General features: G+C 37.5%; 1 protein-coding gene and 1 non-coding gene across 2 annotated transcripts in view; one reads left to right on the forward strand and one right to left on the reverse strand.

Moving 5' to 3' along the window:
* RFTN2 (raftlin family member 2) overlaps positions 1-21,335 on the forward strand; it is an 88,513-nt gene that overhangs the window by 57,371 nt on the left and 9,807 nt on the right. Inside the window, exons 8-9 of the mRNA XM_044669065.1 lie at positions 3,978-4,081; positions 20,445-20,523. Of these exons, the coding sequence (XP_044525000.1) occupies positions 3,978-4,081; positions 20,445-20,523 (183 nt within the window). The remainder of the gene's footprint in view (positions 1-3,977; positions 4,082-20,444; positions 20,524-21,335) is intronic.
* On the reverse strand, positions 86-220 carry LOC123243481. The gene has a single exon (XR_006506003.1). It is a non-coding gene; the product is annotated as a small nucleolar RNA SNORA9 (small nucleolar RNA).

Below are 21,335 nucleotides of genomic sequence, written 5' to 3' on the forward strand. Positions count from 1 at the left end.
GATTAGAGAATTCAAAAGGAATTACTGAAAAAGCTTTGGTTTCACACTATAGGCAAAAACATTTACTCTTTACCAGTCTAGGCTGCAATATCTGAGGTTTCTATAACCTTACTCCGAAGTCAGAGCTGAGCGAGGCCTCAAACCATCTCAGGGTTACTCTAGCAAGTCTTTAGGAATGTCTGGAGTCATAGAGGACACCAACATGCCAGAAAGCTTGCATAACCATTTGATTTACTTTTAAAAGTAGATCTAAGGGCAATTTTCTCACCATTTACCCCTTATTTTGATGCTAGCCTTAGTACTAGAATTACTAGTTATAGCATTGAGTGTAGTGCCTGTGACTGACAATAAATGAAATTTCCATTCTCATAGTTTGCCCTTTCTTAACAAAAAGGATGAGAATGTGTTTTAACCTCAGTTATCTGGAGCCTACATTTGCCATTGTACTTGATCTGAATTCAATTGTCTTAGTGTCTTTATTCATGTTTCTGTAGTCAGTGAGTATTGCTCCTTTTTTCTTTGCTCTGCATCAGCTCATACATCTTCCTATTTTTCTCTGAATTGTTCAGATTCATCCTTTTTTATGGCATGAAAATATTTCATTACATTCATATATCACAATTTGTTTAACCATTCCCCAATCATTAGCTCATGATTTTTATGTACGGCTTCTTTTATATTATGGCTGGCACTCTTATGTGAAAGTTAATGCCACCAATAAACCTTGTATATACACAAGGTTTTTTGGTGGCATTAACTTTCACATAAGAAAGCCATGTGCTAAATAGTAGAATAAATACAGAAAACCTATTTTTGATGAAACTAGAAAATACAAGGCAGCAAAGTATTGGGGAGGGTCCCAAGCACAAACTTTTCAATTCAGTCTGAACAAATATACAGTAAAAAAAAGACCTTCATATCCAATCTCTTCTCTGCTTCCTGCCTCTTCCCTTGATCCATGAATTGCTGTAGAAATTTGAAGACCTCCAAAGCCTCTTCAACAAAATGAAATCCTTCCTTCCCTCAGTTTCCCCAAGCTCATATTCCAGAATTTATTCCTGGAGGATCACAGGATCATAAATTTGATACAGGGACTACAGAAGTCATCTTCTAATCCAGCCTCCTACAGTCTCACAGACAAGAGGTGTCCCAAAAAGATTTTGTGCAGTTTTAAACTTTAATAACTTAAATACAAATAAATAAGCTTTAATAGCTTAAAACAACACAATCTTTTTGGGAAACCCTGTATACATGACCCAGTTAAAGAGTAAAACAGTGAAAAATAATGTATCCAGCAGCTTAGAGGAAGGAGAAATAGAAAGGGGCTAAAGTTACCAGGAAAAGTTTCCCAGAGGAGGCAGAATTTGGCCCAAATCTTGAAAGAATTGGTAGAAAAATATAGGAAATTCAAAATATAAGCTGCATTTTTATGAAATGTTAGTACATTAAATATCTGTGATTTAATCTATGGGGAAATTCTCAGTTTGAAAACTTCCTTTCACCAACACATTAAAACACAACTGTAATATATATGTATCTGATATATTTGGGCAGCTAGGTGGCACAGTAGATAATGTCAAGCCTGGAGTCAAGAAGGCATCTTCATGAGTTCAAATTAGGCCTCAGATACTAGCCATGTGACCCTGGACAAGTCACTTAACCCTATTTGCCTCAGTTTCCTCATCTGTCAAATGAGCTGGAAAAAAGATATGGCAAACTACTCCAAGTATCTTTGCCATGAAAACCCCAAAAGAGGTCACAGAGAATCAGAGGATACTGAAAAAATAGCTAAAATATGAAAGACAGAGACAGACAGACAGACAGATAGATGAAAGATAAATAGATTAGATAGATAGATAGATAGATAGATAGATAGATAGATAGATAGTAGAGAGATTTCACCAAAGTTTTGAAACTAAAAATCCTCACAAAAACAGATACAATTTAGATAAAATAAATCTGTAAATTCTAAAATAATCTCTAATGTCAATAAAAATCTAAACAAATAAATCTGCAAAAATATTTACAGGATTTTAAGCCTAGTTATCTGAATGTCAGCCCTCCAATTAGATAAGAGAAGAATAATGTCATTTATGTCTGTCTTCATGGGAGCATTTGGCTGAGTTTCTAGATTTCTTTACCATAACTTGTCTAGAAAGTTGGAACCAAATGTACCTCTTTTACAATCTTTGGGGTAATAAAACAAATTATGAAAGACTCTGTACCTCCAAATCCTTTGACCTAGAGATCCCACTAATAAGCATCTGTTAAAGAAGGAAAAGAAAGATCCAAAAATTACCTCAAATACTTATAGCAGTATTTTTAGTATTAGCAAAGAACTAGAAAAAATAGATGTATAATGATTGGAGAATGGCTAAACAAATTGCAGAATATTACTGAATTGTAAGAAAGGAAGACAAAAAATTCAGAGATGCAAAGGAGTGATCAGGAAAACATTCTATATGATGACAATAATAATGAAAATAGAAAAATAATAGCAACAAAAATTGAAACTAAATGCTCTGTAATTATAATGACTAAGTTTGGCAGCCTAGATACACCATAGATAGAGCACTGGGCCTGGAGAAAGGAAGAGCTGAGTTCAAATCCAGCCTCAGGCACTAGCTGTGTGACTCTAGGCAAGTCACTTAACCTCTGTCTGCCTCCCTTCAACTGTGAAATGAGTATCTTAATAGGACCTGTCTCACAGGATTGTTATGAGAATCAATTGAGTTAATATTTGTAAATCACTTAACACAGTACCTGGCTCTTGGTAGCATTTTTTAAAATGCTTGTTCTCTGCCCCAAATAAAAGCTATGAGAAAGCACCTTCATCTCTCTCCTTCTTTAAAGAGGTGGGGCTAAGTAAAACACAGTATGTACCATTGATTAATGTATTTTCATTTTGCTTTCTTCTTTCTTTTTATTTTTTAAGAAATCGCTTTCTGGAGGGGGCAGATAGGAAAAATATGTTACAATAGGAAGATGATATGAAAAGATATCAGTAAATTTTTAAGTAAAATATATACCAAAACCATCTAGTCTTGGGACCAGAGTAAATAAATGGGAGAAGAAAAGGGTAAGATTAAGCCATGCTCCCACCCAGTAGTTTCTTGAAGAAAAATAGTCTCTGGATACAAAGGAATTAGTAGAAACTACTCTTCAGTTTGTCATGTTAGCCACTTTGGATTATATATGTTACAGAGTTCTCTATTACAACTGGACATTGTAGGAGTCCAGACTTATTAATTTTGATATTATTTTAGGAGCACTCAAAAAGCTGACTCTTAAGATTGGTTTCTGTAACCTTGAGTTAAATTGAACCTCAACCTTGCCCCCCTGAAGATTACACTCCAGAAAACTAATCAGTCCTCTCAGTCTCCTTATTTTATCAATAACAATCAATTAACATATATATCAAGCAAACTTAGATACCTTAGGCCATATGGATTCCTGATCTAGGTGGTTTAGGTTTTTGTTTTAGGTTCCAGAAGTTTGTATCTCCTGATGATTACCTCATAATGTTAATGCATCAGATCACTTGTCTAACTATCACTTTCCCTTCCCCCCCATACTGTTGTAACCCCAATAAAAATACCTGTATGTCAACTTCACCATCAGAGCTTCATTCCAGTGAAGCTCTTATCCACCAGAGCTTGCTCGCTGTCTGACTACCTAACGTTGGAACTTTCTTTGTCTTTGTTTCTTTATTCTTGCCTTATGCTCTCCTTCCCTTAGACTTTACCTCATAACCCATTTTTCTCTCAGTCCCTGGTTCCCCGTTCCAAGTGTTTTACCCACTAGGAACTTTGGTGCAGCTGCTGGTCAGCCGCAGACATGATCTGAGTTGGCCTATCATCCACTAGGAACCATTTTTTAGTATTAATTATGGTTTCTTATAACATATATTTAAATTATTTTACATTAGCAAAACGGACATACAGAGTACTTACTTGTTTCTATATTTATTTACGCAGGGCTGTGAAATTAAAACTGATTATGGTCCCTTACTGCATACTCTGGCCGAGTTTGGATGGCTCTTGACGAGTGTACTTCCGACACCCATATTAAGACATGACAGGTACCATGAAAGTATACTTCAGCATCATCAATACATCTTAAAATTAAGTAATGTCTTAGAGACCCGTATTTCACAAGACTTTCCAAATTGATTTCATAAAGACATGGAGTTTTCGATGTGGAAGATAGAGTAAATATAATCTAGTTTTGTTGTTGTCATTTTCAGTCGTGTCTAATTCTTTATGACCCTGTTTGAGGTTTTCTTTCATTTTTCATTTAAAAAATTTTAATAGCAAATTTCCACATAAGTTTTCCAAAGTTATAGGATCCAAATTGTTACCCTCCCTTTTTTCCTCCCTCCTCCTGGAGCTGGCAAGCAATTCAATCTGGGTTATACATGTATTACCACACAAAACATATTTTCATTTTATTCATTTTCATAAGTGAATAATCTTATAAAACCAAAATCCCATTTGCTGTTTTCTTGGCAAAGATTCTGGGATGGTTTGCCATTTTCTTCTCCAGCTCATTTTGCAGATGAGGAAACTAAGGCAAACAGAATTGACTTGCCTAGGATCACACAGATAGTAAGTATCTAAAGTCAGATTTGAAGTCAGATACCACCTAGCTGCTTATAATCTAGTTTACCCCCTCTCATTTTACAAGTAAAAAATTAAGTCCCAAAGAAGTTAATCATTTACTAACGGTTGCCCAACTATTTAATGATGAATCAGAGCTAAAACCCAGGTCACCTGATCCAGAGCTCTTTCCATTCTACTACACTACCTCTTCAGTCACCTTTTCCACAAGAATTTGAAACAAGCATACTTATTGTGGTGGCACTTCAGTAAAATGGAAACTTTTTCTTTTCCATTTGGAAACTCTGAATAAAGAAAGAGCTATTAGAACCTACAGATGGAAAAAAAAGTATAAATTCTATGCACACCGCTCCTGAATTTATTGTCCAGGTGGGGAGTCCAGTTTAGGTCTGGAGATAAAATAAGGCTTAGAGAAACAGAGGCAGCCCTCAGACCACATTAGCAGTTCAACTCTAAGTTGACACTAGCTAGTAAATATACATTTAACTATTGAATTCTCACCACAAGTCAGAATGTGTTACTCCTCATCTTAGTTACTACATCCTTACAGCATTCAGATTTGTCCCATTTCTCTTCCCCTTCTCCAAGTCTACTATGATCGTCTTCTGGGAACACTAAAGAGCTAAGTAGGGAAATTTTGAGTCATTTTTTTTTCTAATGAACTTGAACAGTAGAAGCTTAGTTAGAAAAACTTTCATCTGAAGCAAAAACACTTTGTGGAGCAAGGGAGAGAGGAAGGACACAGAAAGTGCAATTATGAGTCAGTGGAGAAAGTGGCCAAGAAGGTAGTGATGGGATCCCAGGAATATCAGCTGCAAGTAAACTGAGGCAATCTGTGTTAAATGACTTGCCCAGAGTCACAAAGATAGTAAGGTGGTAGGAGCCCATAAAATGAGGTGAAAGAACAGTGATCCCCACAAAGAATAAACTCTCTCCCTTACATTAATGCTCTAGGGCAAAGTCTCATTCTTCCTATCCTAATTATGTTTTTCTCCCCAACAATAAACTTATTTATGTTTTAAGACTTTTTTCTCTTTTGCTCATTGAAGGTGGGCACAAAGAAATGAACAAGGCCCCCTGAACTGGTGCAACTCTAAAATTTTATGCCTTAATAGCAAATAATTTTTATAGTATGGTTACTTGCATTGATATTTAACAAACCCTCCCAGATTACGAGCTTCATGAGGGTAAGGATGCTGCCTTATTCAGTCTTTGTACCTCTCCCAGGACTTATGCTTAGCTGCAGAGAGCTAACAGGGGCCTTATAGATTATTTGGTTCAACTACCTTATTTTTCATTTGAGGAAATGGAAACTCAAGGAAATTAAATGATTTTCCCAGGATTACACAGGTAGTAATTAGTATAGCCAAGATTTTGTTTTATTTTATTTGAGGAATCCTAACTAATATATTAGAATCAATATTAAGTATTCCTTCCAAAACAGAAGAGCAGTAAGGGCTAGACGATGGGGGTTGTTACTTTCCCTAGGGTCACACACCTAGCAAGTGTCTCAGGCCACATTTGAACCCAGGACCTCTAGTCTAAGCTATTAATCCGCTGAGTCACCTAGCTGCCCCCTGTAGCCAAGATTTTAAAGCAAATCCCCTGACTCTAAATCCAAGTTCTTTCCATTCTGTCACCTGGAGGCATTTCATAAAAAGGTATTAAAGTTGAAGGAAGAGACAAGTCAGAACACTTCACTTTCTTATTCAGCAGAATCATCAAATGGAGGAATTACTGTTGTTCCACCTGCCTCCATATCAGGGGACAGCCACTCTCACTAACCAACATAAACAAGGCAGGCACTACAATAGAGTGATCTTTCCCCTCTTTTTAAGGGCTCACAAAATGGATAGCAAACCTGTAACATGTATTTTCTTGCCCCACAAAAGCTTGAGTTCACTGTGTTCCTGAATGAAAAGGGAGAATTAAGAATCATTGAGTAACAAAATATTGCTCAAGCAGAGGGCAGTGAAGTGGCTCAGTGGATAGAGAGCCAGGCCAGAGATCTAGGAGATTCTGGGTTTAGATCTAGCCTTAGACACTTGCTAACTGTGTGACCCTGGGCAAGTCACTTAAACTTGCATTGCCTAGCCCTTACCTCTTTTCTGCCTTGGAACCAATACACAGTATAGATTCTAAAATAGAAGGTAAAGATGTTTGGGTTTTTTTTTAATATTGTCAATCAATTTGGCTTTTTGGTATCTAGGGTTGTTTTGCAACATTCCTTAAGATGCAGATTGTAGCCCCATAGTGTTTCCCAGCTTTTCCTAGCTCATTATAGTAAAATCAATGTCATATTTATGTAACCCTTTAAGGTTTTTAAAGTGCTTTACAAACATTATTTTGATTTGATCTTCATAACATCCCTATGAGGTAAACAAGTGAAAACACTTTTTTATTCCCATTTTAAAGATGAGGAAAACAATGAAAACTCATTTTTATTCCCATTTTACAGATGAGGAAAGAGAAGTGAAGAGAGGCTAGGTGAGGTCACACAATAAATAAATGCAGGAGCTAGGACTTAATCCCATATCTGTACTACACCAACCTAATGTCAGTTTATCAATACATACTAAGCTTAAGCATGGAGAGAAACTCTCTTCCCCATACCAAGTTATCCACTAGTCCCAAATCAGTCTTTCCCAACCTCCATCTCCTCTAACGACTATACAGAGATATAGTGGCACTATATTCCTTAATCCAGATGTATAAGGAAGGCAAAAAAACAATCCAAAAAACCCTTCTCTTTTGATGTCCCCTCCCAAGTACTTCTCTTATAGTAACTCTACCAAACAACTTTTCCTCAATACATTTTACTTTAGACCTTTCCTTACTCATAGGAGCCAGACTTTCTTTCCCCATCTTTTTCCCCTATTCCTAAGAGAAAATGAGAGAAAGAGAGAAAGAGAGAGAGAGAGAGAGAGAGAGAGAGAGAGAGAGAGAGAGAGAGAGAGAGAGAGAAAGAGAAGCAGAGAAAGAGAGGGAAGGTCTAATATAACATGTTACATATAATTTTATATATAAAATGAAATATATATAAATTAACACACACATATTCCATTCCATTTCCTTAGTGTCTTACTATACTTTCCACTAATTTAGTATAGATTAATTTATCAGGGTGAGATGGTTAATTCCATGATGAAGTTGTTTCCTATCTTTGTAATATATTTATCTAGGGTATTATGGGAAAAGTCACTGATGAAAGTATTTCCTTGTTTTCTTTGCTGCCCCCCTACACCCAACTGGAACCCATTTTCCCCTTTTTTTGGTCAACAAATACCATTTTCTAATTCTTTGTATGCTCTCTCCATATTGCTTTCCCCCATTAGCTATCCTTTTCCTGGCACATAAAATGTGTTCAACAAATACTAATGGAATTGAGTTAATGAGGAGCATAGATCAAGAGCAGAAAAGGCACCTCATAGATCAGCTATTCCAACTTTCTCATTTCATAGATGAGGAAACTGAAGCCCAAGAAGGTCAATACAGATAGCTGTCTTCAAAAGTATTTGAACCTAGGTGTTTTGATTCCAGAGACAGGGCTCATCTCACTGTACCACAATGTCATTTTTGTGCCAAAAAGAGGGTATTAGGAGGAAAGATTTTAGATGCTTTCTCTTTTCCTCATGTCTTCAAAACACTACCATTTGAGGATCTTTTCATCTGAGAGGTGGAAACATCCAGGAGGGAATATACTGTCACAAGAACAGGAGGAGAATTGTTCTATCAGTATAATAGGTTACCTGCTTCCCTGGACGTCACTTCCTAGAATTGTTTGGAGGTGCTTTGCCAAATGCTTCTAATTGCTTTCCAGCTCTAAAATGCTGTGATGGCCTATACCCTTTGGGAAAGCTAAATACCATGCATAGTTCATTTCCTCTTCAGAGATCTTTATGACCATTGGCTAATTATGCCTCCAGCGCCCCCTGTGAAGATGATTATTTTACTGGTTGAGAATTGGCAGAGTCATTTTGCCACAATAAAACTAAGTTCGAAATTAACTGAACAATTCTAATTATGGGTGCTTTGTGGCAACAGAATCCGTTCCTATCTTGGCCAAATTCCAAAACTCTATAGTTTACTTATTTCAAATTTCCCCTAGCGATTTCTTGGAGATAAAGTACCATTTAGTGACTTGATTCCACAGTAATATTCTTGCTTATCTAAACTGATATTTACTCTTTTTCCCACTGACTGAGTTCTAAGTCCCTACATGGATGGGATATGGTAGGGACAGAAACCATCTAGTCTGAGGTGCATGGAAGCCAGGAAGGACATGCCCAGTGCAGAGCTGCAAGGACCACTTGTGTGGCCCAACACCTCTGAGACCAATGGAGCAGCTGAGCCAGCAGCTGTGAGCATTTTGGTGATTCCACAGATGGGCTTGCCGGTTTCTTCACTTCTCCCTTTGGGGATGGCAGCCCTTTAAGCATCCTGAAGAATTACTGAAATTCCTTTGTATACTCCACAGAATGCATTAAAGAATCCCTACTCACCAGGAACTGTACCACCAAAGTGCCCACAACTAAGCAGAATCTAGGGTAAAGTATATCTTCTTTCTGGAGAATCAGTCCAGATATGTGTGTAGAAAAGCACTGAATAAGAACTCAGAAAACCTACAACCTAATCCTGGCTCTGTCTCTAACTAACTTTGTACCTTTGTAACATTTCTCTCTGGATCCATTTTTTTCTAGGCATTTGGACTAAATTGGGGGTTTCTTAGTCTTCCCTAACAAATCTGTAGAGAGATCCTATGTGTTTTATTTTCTGCATTTTAAAACATCATTCTAGGGACAGCAAAGTTGCTCAGTGGATAGCGAGCCAAGCTTAGAGATGAGAGGTCCTGGGTTCAAATGTGGCCTTAGACATTTCCTAGTTGTATGACCCTGGACAATTCACTCTATCCCCATTGCCTAGCCCTTACCACTCTTCTGCCCTGGAACCAATACACAGTATTGATTCCAAGATGGAAGGTAAGGGTTCCAAAAAAAATGCTCATTCTAAGATGAGCTCCTTGGTCTTCACTGAACTGTCAAAGTGGTCTATGGCATTAAAAAAGTTCAGAGCCCTTCTGTGAAGTGATTCTTATGGGGTTCCTTTCAGAACTAAAATTCTGTACTTCTGTGTTTGCCACATTTTTACAGCTTTATGCCAGAATCAGTCTCAGGGAAAATTTAAAATTCCTGATCGTAAAGGAATTCTTCTACACATGCTCTGAAAAATAAATTACACACAAGTAATTGTTGTGTAGCTGTATTATATTAATTTGCTTACTATAAAGATGTTTTAAAAGGTGCTTCTGATAATATCCATTTTGGCTAGGTAGCATGTTAAAAAAAAAAGAAGAAGAAGAAGTTAGTGTGAATAGTTGATCCCTTATTGGTACCTGAGATGTCTATGTTCACTGTGTTCATTAACAAGACAGTGGAGACCAGCCTGAGTAGAAATGCCCTGACTTGTGGAAATAGGCTGCCCTAAGAATGCATGTTCAGTGTAGAATTACAGAAGGTGGCTTTGTAGACTCTAAAACAGGGGTTCTTTTTCAAGGCTTTGGGCCTTAAAGGCCAGATGGCATATTAAAAACTCTTAGAAATACCAGTAAGAAGTTTAACCTGTTTACGTTTAAGATCTACTGACTGTAATTTTCCTTTTCCACAGAACAGTTATTTTTGTTTCGCATTAAGAATACCCACAAAATGTGAGCCTGGGACAACTGAGTCTCACCAGGGCACTGTGTACAGATAATGACTTAACAGTAGCATGCTATAGATTCCCTGAAGGAAATAACTACAATCAATATTCAGAGAAACATTGAAACTCAGGCTAAGATAGACACTTACACATAAAATAAAAACCATTTTCTCCTGAGTCCTTCCAAACACAGGAATTTGACAAAAACAACAAAATTCAAGAAATTATACAATGGTCGAAGGACTAATTGGTGGGTTGGCTTTAGGGCTCCTACAATAGCACTGGCAATCTGAAAAGAAGCTGTCCTTAGCTAGTATACAAACAATTGCTATGCCATGTTAGATGTTTTTACTGAGTTCTACTCCAGTTATCTATCTCTTACAGAGACACTAAAGGACTTGTAGAAGAGTATGGTAACCTGGTTTGATGGTTTCTAAGGCTAGGAATATGCCCCCAAACATATATTATGAGTTTACCTATGATATTCATGATTGTATAGACTTTTCATCATTTCAGACTTCGTCCTTCGGCATTCAGCATTTTGGTGTGCTCTCATTGGGTGGCCTCTTTATTTCCTTGATCCTTTCTTTTACTTTTCTCTGGATTCTTTCTGGTTCCATGATACAATCAACAAATATTCATTAAGCATTTTCTATGGGCCAACCACTGTCCTAGGTACTGGAGATACAAATGCAATGAGTGAGAGTGAAGACCCTAGAGGTACAGGCAATATTTTAGATGGGGCTGTGCCATGGTTTTGTATGTGTCTTCATGACCCCCAGAATTTTGTTGCTTTTTCTGACTGTGGATCAATGTCTATAAGGAAACATTCTATCATGACTTCGAGGTTATTTTTTAGTCATACCCAGTAGTTCAGAGAGGGAACCCCAAAGGAAGACACAGGAATGACTTAGGTTTCACTGCTAAGTAAGGATTGAACGTTCCTGTCTTTGGCCTGATAGATCCAAAGACTAAAACGACAGCAAATGTAAAAGGGGAAGAAAAAATTGTATTAGATGCAAAATGTAAAAAGCTGGGGAGATTTGTGATTTAGGATGAAAATATAAGGTATAATCAATAGAGGATTAGCCTTGGAGTCAGGAAGACCTAGGTTAAATACTACCTCTGGCTTCTGCTAGCCGTGCAAGTCACTTGATCTCTCATCATCCCCAGACAACTCCCTAAGACTATAAGTTATAATGCAGTTGCTAGTCATCACCATTGGAAGGAATTTGGGCAGCTCCCTTAAGAAACTCCAAAGGAAAGAATTTAAAAGAGTGCTGGGTGAAGGAATGATTAAAAAAATAATAACAACAAGAGGCAGGCTTGGTAAGCTCAGGTCAGAACTATATAAAAAGATAGCCACAAGTCGCAGGTCTCTGCACCAGTCTGAGGGGTGAAGGTGGGAATGGGCTGAAGTTGACTCAAACTCTGGCGAATGGGGCCTAAATAGGACCCTTCATCTTTGTCTTCTGGAGCTATGACAGAGGACAAAGCCAGCCCCCCCATCTGTCCAAGAAAGTGGAGAACAAAGGGGCACCCACACCTACACACTCATCAGAGTCCTCCAGGAGACCTGAAACCATGACAATCTCGAGTGTTCTTTGAGGTCCTAATAGGCAGCTATTTACAGAAATGGAGATGGGGTAGAGGTGTCCAGGCGAGCTAAAACCAGTAGTTTTCAGTACTGGTGCAGCATCAGTGAAATGATATAAGGTGAGGTTAAAGGGGTTTTCCCAGAACCCACTAGGAAGTTTAACACCCATAATCTCCATATTTTGTGAGGGTGCTAGAGAAGGCAGCTATGGCACAAACTCTCAAACTGAGAACAAAGACTAGAGATAGGAGTAAAGAGAAGAAAACACTTCATAAAATAGAGAACTACTACAGACTGAGAAGCTAAAGATTAAACCCAAAAGGAGAGTAGCTCAAAAATAAGTCCAAGCAGAGCTTGGCTTGGCCACAAGGACTATAAAAGTATGAATGAAATCAATGGAATCCTGACATTAAGGAATTTTCTTCCCCTATGAAATTACTGGCCCCTTCCAAAAACAACAACAACAAAGATCAGTAAATAATAATCAGATCATTAAAACTACATGCATTACTATTTCTCTTATTGGAATGTTATGAGACAGAGTGAGGCAAACCATCATCCAGCCAGAACTTCTAGAACAGTTCTATATTTTTACTTTCAATAGTTTTATTTTGCAATTGGTCTACTTCGATGCTTATATTTTCAACTTTAGGATAAATTTTTATTATTTCTTTTAAAATATCACTGGATGGGGCAGCTGGGTGGCTCAGTAGATTGAGAGCCAGGCCTAGAGATGGGAGGTCCTGGGTTCAAATTTGGCCTCAGACACTTCCTAGCTGTGTGACCCTGGGTAAGTCAATTAACCCCAATTGCTTAGCCCTTACTGGTCTTCTGCCTTAGCCACTACCTAATAATGATTCTAAGATAGAAGGTAAGAGCATTTTAAATGTCATTTTAAGTGTTATTTTATTTATTTTTTAATATAATTTTGTTTTTAAAATATTTTTCCATGGTAACATGATTCATGTTCTCTTCCTCCCCTTTTCCCTCCCCAAACCTGGAGCTGACAAGAAATTCCACTGGGTTATACATGTATTATCTTAAGTGTTATTTAAAATTTTTTTAATATTTTTAAAACCCTCACTTCCAACTTAGAATCAATGCTAAGTATTGGTTCCAAGGCAAAAGAATGATAAGGGGTAGACAAATGGGGTTAAGTGCCTTATCCAGGGTCACAGAGCCAGGACATATCTGAGGCCACATTTGAACCCAGGACCTCCCATTTCTAGGCCTCATTCTCTATTCACTGAGCCACCCAGCTCACCCTGTAAGTATTATTTTATCATAACCTAGAGCCAGAATTTTCTCTACCAAATTGATCTTTAATTTTAAAATGGAAGTTGAGGGAAAGTATGAATCATTTAATAACTTTGCTGCAATGTTTTTCTTCCATTAAATGAGGTATACTTTTACTCCTAGACTTATTTGCCTACATGATAAATCCCTGTAGCAGAGGGCAGCTAGGTGGCCCAGTGGATTGAGAGCCAGATCTAGAGACTTGGGAGGTCCTGAATTCAAACCTGGCCTCAGATACTTCCTGGCACTGTGACCCTGGATAAGGCACTTAACCTCATTTGCCTAGCCCTTGTTCTTCTGTCTTAGACTTGTTACTCAGGCAGAAGATAAGGGTTTAAAAAATGTTTTTCAACTGTTGGAATACTAGATACTAGAGTGGTTTGTCATTTCCTTCTCCAGCTCACGTAACAGATGAGGAAACTGAGGCAAACAGAATGAAGTGGTTTGTCCAGAGTTACACATCTAATCCGAGGGTAGATTTGAACTCAGGTCTTCCTGACTCCAAACCTGGCATTCTATCCACTGATCCAATCCTGCCCTTGGTTTCAGTAGAAGCGGTTTAAAAGAGCCTCAGTTTGGTCTAAGTGAATGTTCCCTCTATTGTCAGATACTGAAATCCCTTTATACTTTATACAGATCATCTTTGTGGAGTTTTGTGACAGAAATTTTATCACTGGACCTGATGACCAGTATCCTGGCGATGGGTCTCTCTGAACTTACCTGGGCTGGTCCTCATACTCACAACAGAACTCAGACTCTGCTGGTACAGCCTTTGAGAACTCATCGTCATCCCCAAGGCCACAGTGAAGTGTCTGAAGAGGATTTTTTTCTAAGAAACCCTTACCTTCCATCTTAGAATCCATACCATGTGTTGGTTCCAAGGCAGAAGAGTGATAAGGGCTAGGCAATGGGGGTTAAGGGACTTGCCCAGGGTCACACAGCTAGGCAATGTCTGAGATCAAATTTGAACCCAGGACCTCCAGCCTCTAGATCTGGTTCTCAGTCCACTGAGCCACCTAACTTCCCCCCTTGAATAGGATTTTAATGGAGGGATCCATTTCTTCTGCACTTTAAACAAAAAGCAGATGCCTAATTATGACAGTCATTCCTAAGAACACAATATAAACAACCAAAGGGAAAGTCAAGTCAATGTCAGTAGACTTCCTCTTCTCTTTTCCTCAGAACAAATTATTGCCCTTATAGAAGTAACAGGGCAGTCTTACAATTCAAACAATCTACACATATTGGAAAGAATAAAACTAATTTGTAGCTGAAAAGACCATGTATTTGACCAAATATAGCTAATAGCTTCATCTAAATCCTAATGTGACAGCCTTACAAAAAGATTACATATTTAAAAAGAGTTGGAGGGATACTGTAAATGATAATTTTTGGTCCTTTTGAGGCTACCTTTTTATTTTTTTCTAATTTAAATTCTTTGAAAACTCAATATTATACACTTCTGTGAATTAAACCAAAGCAATCTTACTGTGAGATGCATTTTAATAAGGCTGCTTTTTCAAAAAGCCAATTTGCCTATTATATGCTCCCAGCTTTCTCAATTGCTCCTCTCTTTTCTAAGCTGGAATTTTTGCCTTTTCTTTGAAACAGAAGAATGATCTTCTTTCACCTATGCAGATTAAAATTTGGGAAATATTATACAAAAATAATGAAATTCTAAGTCCTGGATAAACTGATAAAGGACTTTGTGACCATTTACAGCTAAGTAAATATAAAATGATTAACTCATAATAAAATTTTGCTTAAAAAAGTTTTGAAAAAAAATAATATATTAAATTTAGAATCAATAAACAGTTCCAATCTGGTTCTTCTACATATTGCCTGTATAGCCCGGAGCAAGTCAGTTAACCACCACTGTGAGCTTGTTTCCTTATCCACAAATGAAGGGTAAAAAAATAGATAATGTCTAAGGTTCCTTCTAATTCTAAAGCATATCCTCTTATGAAACACTTCAGTCTAGGCAGCCTCTAACTTATTATTGGATCATATTCCTGAAGTTTGTAAATCAATATTTTGGAACTCAGAACACTTTGGAATCTGAAACATACAAGAAAAGCCTTCAACCCTGCAATTTCTCCCATTTCTACCAGTTTGGCCACTTCTTATTCACCAAATCTATTCCACTTCTGAAAAGTCTGTATCAATTTATTTAAACCTAAATAAAATGTGGGTGAAATAAACACCCTTCCTGTGGTCTGGGATTTTTTCACAGAGCTAATAGTGCATAATTTGAATTTAAACTCAGAAAGATATGTTCTTTACACACACCTAAAGCTGATCTTTATTTTGGGCAAGCCAGCTCAGGACGTGGATTATAAAATAAGCTTTGTGGAATATATTTGTCTTCTACTTCATCCTGACCTGTCTAAATTATTGAAGAAGCCAAATTGAGTGATGACTTAGCTCAAAAGACTTGGGAACTTAATATTAGGTAATGCAATTAAAGCTCATGTACTATGGGAACAAGGCCCTAAAAACAAGTATTGGAATCTTTTTTTTTTCATATTTCAAGATAAAAAGCAAGTTGCATAATTTGATATATTTCCAAATGGATAAGAAGGATTTGTGTAGGGAAATAAATCATTCTTAACTTTCTTGTACTCGCCAAATTCAGCCAATCGAATAAGGCAGTTGAGCTCTGTATCTTATCAAGAATATCTAAGTAAGTTCTTCAGAAAATCCACTGCATGTAAAAGTGAAACTTGTTCCCTACTCTCATGGGCCTTGCCAGCTGATAAAGGAAAATAAAATAACATTTATAATTTTTTATAGGAAACTAATGACCTGAGGCTCCAGTTCTACAATAGATTTTAAAAGTGACTTCTAATGATGTTTTCCCCCATAGATACACATATGTATGTGTACATGTATGTGCACATGTGTTTGTATATGGGTATGTGTGCATATATACGTGAGTGTGTGTGTGTATGTAGGACTTACAACATTGTCATTCCTGAAAATGGAGCCAGTCTCCTGCCACTTTTATAATTCAAGTGGCCCATGTCCATGGTTTTGTTTCTTCATGTTCCAGCAGACAAGTAGTAGGGGGCTAGGGAGGAAGACTAGATGTAGGAATCAAGATTTTGCACTAAAATGTTCTGGAATAAACTAACAACAACAAAAAGAAAATCCACTGCATCACCAATGTGGGTTCTCCTTCTCTGAACATGAACTATATCCCCTCCATGAATTAGACAGTTTCTAGAAAGGGCACCATCCCTCTTCCCCTTGACTATATTCAAAATCTTGGTGCCATTCTTAACTCCTCTTATCTTTTCACATATCCTAGTTAATGCTAAATTTTGTCATTTCTTTCTCTATATCATCTCTCGTGTATGGCCCCTTTCTCTTCCCTTAGTCAACTTTCACCAAGGTCAGATCATCACTCTCTTTCTCCTAAACTCTTCCAATAACATTGTAAATGGGCCTCCCTCTTCAAATCTTTCCCCACTCTGGTCCATACTACATCTTCTGCTAAAATTATTTTCAAAAAAAAAAAAAGCATAGCTGTCCATGTTACAGTCTCTTACATCCCACTCAATAAACTGTACTGGCTCCTTATTATCCTTAGGGTCAAATATAAACACTTATGTTTGGTATTTAAAGTTGTTCATCACCTGTCCCTTCCCAACTTTCTATTCTTTACACCCATTTGTAATAGTCCACTTACTGTTCCTCACACCCCATACTCCATCTTCCATCTCCCAGCTTCTGTTCCCATGCCTGGAAAGCTCTCCCTTCTCCCTTCTGACTTTTAGAGGCCTTGACTTACTCAGACCAAGTGCTAGTTCCTCCAAGAAGTCTTTCCTCATCCCTCAGCTGCTTGTGCCTTCCCTTCTAAGACTGATCTCCATTTGCTCTGGATTTATCTTATATGTAATAATTTCTATATACCATCTCCCTTATTAGAATATAAGCTCCTAGAAGACAAAGACTTTCTGCCTTTCTTCATATCCCCAGTAAGATGCCTGGTACATATTAAAGTGCTAATAAATATTTGTTGATTGATAAGTTATTATGGCCAAAAAAATTGTTAACTGTTGGTCACCCTTCTGTGGATGAGCCTTTCTAACCTTAACTAAGTTGATCCTGAGTCACTGGGTTTTTACTGGAAACCTTTCCATATTACTAAAACATATTCTCTGCTAAAAAAAAAAAAAGTATTCGAGAACCCAGGCTTACCTCCACACTGTGGTAAAGCATTGGAACAAGAATTTAGTGGGGAAATATCAAGAAACTTCTCCAAATAATCCATGAACATGGAGTTCTTTTGTACAAAACCCATTAGCTCTCAACCAAACAGTCCATCCTAGGATACCCAACATACTCAAAGATATGATGTGTGTGGATGTGCTAAAAGAAGAAAATACCCCTTGGATAGTTACTATCACCATCTTGGCAGGATTTTTCTCTACTCAAGAACTCTGATATCTTCTCCCCTGCCCTGGAGGTTTCTGACCCTAAGACACTCATTCATATAATCCTCATCCTGAAGCATAAAAATCACCCTGAAACATTGCCTGAGACATCCTTATCTACCATCACCTCATGTACTCTCTCTCCAGACTTCACCCTCTACATCAAGGGTTTTTACTTCCTTTTTTTTTTTTCAAGTCATGGATCCCTTCGACAATCTGGTGAAACTATAGACTCTCAGAATAATATTTTTAAATGCATAAAGTAAAATATATTGGATTATGAACCAATTATATTGAAAAAGAATTATCAATTTTTTTAAATTCACAGGCCCCAGATTAAGAATCCCTGCTCCAGATATGGCCTATATTTAGATGTTCTTTTCCATCTCACATTTCACTAAAACCCATGCATCTTGGCAGTAGTGCCTATTTGGTCCTCTTTGAGTAGGCTTTTTAGAAGATCTAATAAAAGTTTGGATTTTTTGCCATTAAAGAAAGAGCTAAGTTAAATGTTATTTTTATCCTTTTGCAAGCTCTGACCCTAAGGAAGATTTAAAGTAGATTTGGGATGTATATTTGTCAGCATCAATAAGGAAGAGCTGGATCTATTTAACATTAAAGTACTTCAATAAATTGTGGGATTTCACATTTTGTGGGAGTTTTATCCCCATTTTTGGTTGTATTTCAATGCTACATTTGTTTTGAAATAAAAGAGGTCAAGATTGATAGACATCTATAATAGTAGGGTTTTGTTTTGACTTTTTGCATGATAAAAGTTGTAACTGGGCAACATTAGCTACAGATACTCCAACCCACAAATCCATGGAGATGTTGTGAAAAGCATTTCTAGAAGAATCTGGCCCTCTGGCTCTCTTTGGTTAAGGATAATTTGCCATGATGATGGTTGAATAAGGAAAGATGTCAGAATGACAGCCTATGACAAGACTTTTGAAGATAAAAACCTGAAGTGGATGAATTCTTTTAACTGAATACGCATTCTAAATGCTTCCATGCCTATCTAATATGGTATTGTATATTAATCAGCTGAGCTATAATACGACATAAAGGACAGAATGTTAGCCTTCAATTCAGGAAGACCTGGCTTCTAATAGTGCCTCTGACCCATACTAGCTATGAGACCATGGGCAGCTCACAACTTCCCAATACTCCAGACAGCTAGCTAAGACTATAAACTATAGATCCATTCTCACTCTACATTGATAGAGGGAATTTCCACACCAGAAGTCCCCTAAATTAATGAAAATACCATTCCAAATGAGAGGGTGTCTCTTGATTGGGGAATGGCTGAAAAAAATTGTAGTATCTGATGGGGATGCAATACTGTTGTGCTATAAGGAATGATTTCTAAAGGTTTCTAAATGAATTGGAAAGACCTCCACAAACTGATGCGGAGCAAAATGAACAGAACCAGGAGAACCTTGTACACAGTAATGGAAACATTATGGCATAATCAAATGTAATAGACTTTGCTACTAATAGCGATGCAGTAATCCAGGACAACCTAAGGGATTTATGAGAAAGAACACTATCCACATTGAGAGAAAGAACTGTGGGAGTAGAAACTCAAAAGGAAAACATAGGATTTATCATTTGTTAAATGGGTATAGAATTTGGGGTTTTAATTTTTAAAAGATTACTCTATTGCAAAATTGAATAATATGGAAATAGGTATCAAGTGATAACACATGTATAACCCAGTAGAAATGCTTGTTAACTCTGGGAATGGGGAGAGAAGAGAAGGAGAGAAAATGAATAATGTAACCATGGAAAAATATTTAAAAATAGATAGATTTTTTTAAAAATACCATTCCAGACCAAAAATATTCTGTAACCAATAGATTGATGTGGAGAAGACATATGAAAAAGAAATGCATAGATATGCAATGTAAAGAACAAAACCCTGGGTTTTCATACCAGTTGAAATTAAACTGAGAACCAAAACTCCAAGCACAACCAATTTATTAGCAAAGAGTAAATTTGCCAGCAAATAGGATCTTAGCCTCTTCAACCAGTTAAGACCCCAAATGAGGGCTGACAGATTGTTTTTATAGACATAAGAATGAGCGTCCAAAAAAATAGAAAGCAGTGATCTGAAATATCATAAATGTGGAAGACACTACGATTGTTAGGAATTGGGAAATTCAGGGCTTACAGCAACCTCACCAGTAAATTCTTATTGATTTAGTTGACTGCAATGGCTCATTAATGTCACAACGATGACAGGCCAGACTTTCTTGGAGGACATCCAGTGTTGCAGAGGTACAATCAGACTCCCTGGCATCCACCTACATCCTTCAAGGATAACAGATTTCCTCAACACAAGGATAGAACAATGATTATCAATCAAAATGAACTTCTAAACTTAACTCAGAGCCAATGAGATATTTACAGAAAAGCTGAACTTCCAAATTTAGAGACAAAAGAAACAGGACTTTGGTAGTTACACAAAATGTCAGTAGTAATACAAAATGAAATCAGTTACAGAATAGAATCAATTTGATTTTCTCAACTTGGAGTCAAGTGTCAAAGGCTCAAATTCAGGCTCTGCGACTTACTATCTGTGTGATTCTAAGTCATTTAACCTCTCTGAAACAATTTCCTCATCTGTAAAATGGGAGATCAAATGTAAATAGGGATGGGGGGGGGGGCAGAAGTTAGGAAGGGCTAGGTGACTTCTGAGATTCCCCTCTATCCCCAAATCTATGAATATCCTAATGGGTATGGACTATGGAGTACTGTCCTCTCTCAAACCCTAATGTCTGTTTTCATTTGCAGTGAAGGAAATTTGGCTACAAAACAGGTTGTATTTCTTCAAAGACCTGTCATGTGGAATTCAACTGTTCAAACACCAGAGGTAAGTAAAAAAAAAAAAAAATATATATATATATATATATATATATACCTTTACCTTCCTCTTAAATAAACACCATGTATTGGTTCTAAGGAAGGAGAGTAGAAAAGGCTAGGAAATGAGGGTTAAATGACTCACCCAGGGTCACACAGCTAAGAAGTATCTGAGGCCACATTTGAATCCAGGACTTCCTGTCTCTGGGCCTGGCTATCCATTGAGCCACCTAGCTGCCCCCCTAACTTATATGCTTCTGCTAAGAATACTACCATTTTGCCAGTTACCCAGGTTCACAACTTTGGAATGTGGAAAATTAACATAGAATTGAGACTTTTTTGAGAAATGTTCCCCTTTTGTCCCCTAAGAACAGTTTAATTTAAAAACTACAAAACTCTCTCCCAAGCTATGAAACCTGGTTGAGTTCTCCCTTCTTTTGTCTCAATGTAAAAACTGGCAGAGTAAAGATCTGCCCCCTGTTAATCTGTAAACGAGGATTTGATTAGGTGATAAAATCAGCTAGCCAACCGCCATGTTGGATTGTGCATTGTGCAGCCTCATGGCAGGGAAGAAGAAAGTCTCTTGGCATCTGGAAGATCCACCACTTCCTGGGAGGAAGTCTCTTAAGTTCCATTGAGAAACCTCTTAGGATATCCAGGAAAGGGACAAGATAATGGTGTCAGAAGGGGTATATACTGGCTTGCACAAGAGAAGTCTGGCTCTCTCTTCTGGAAGCATGGATCCAGCTGCTTGAGCTTGGTCAGGCTCTCTGCTGGCAGCACTGGCTTCTCACCCAGTGTGGAGTTCAATGGAGTCTTTTC

This window comes from Gracilinanus agilis, chromosome 3, assembly GCF_016433145.1.
Source record: "Gracilinanus agilis isolate LMUSP501 chromosome 3, AgileGrace, whole genome shotgun sequence".
NCBI classification, from domain to species: Eukaryota; Metazoa; Chordata; class Mammalia; order Didelphimorphia; family Didelphidae; genus Gracilinanus; species Gracilinanus agilis.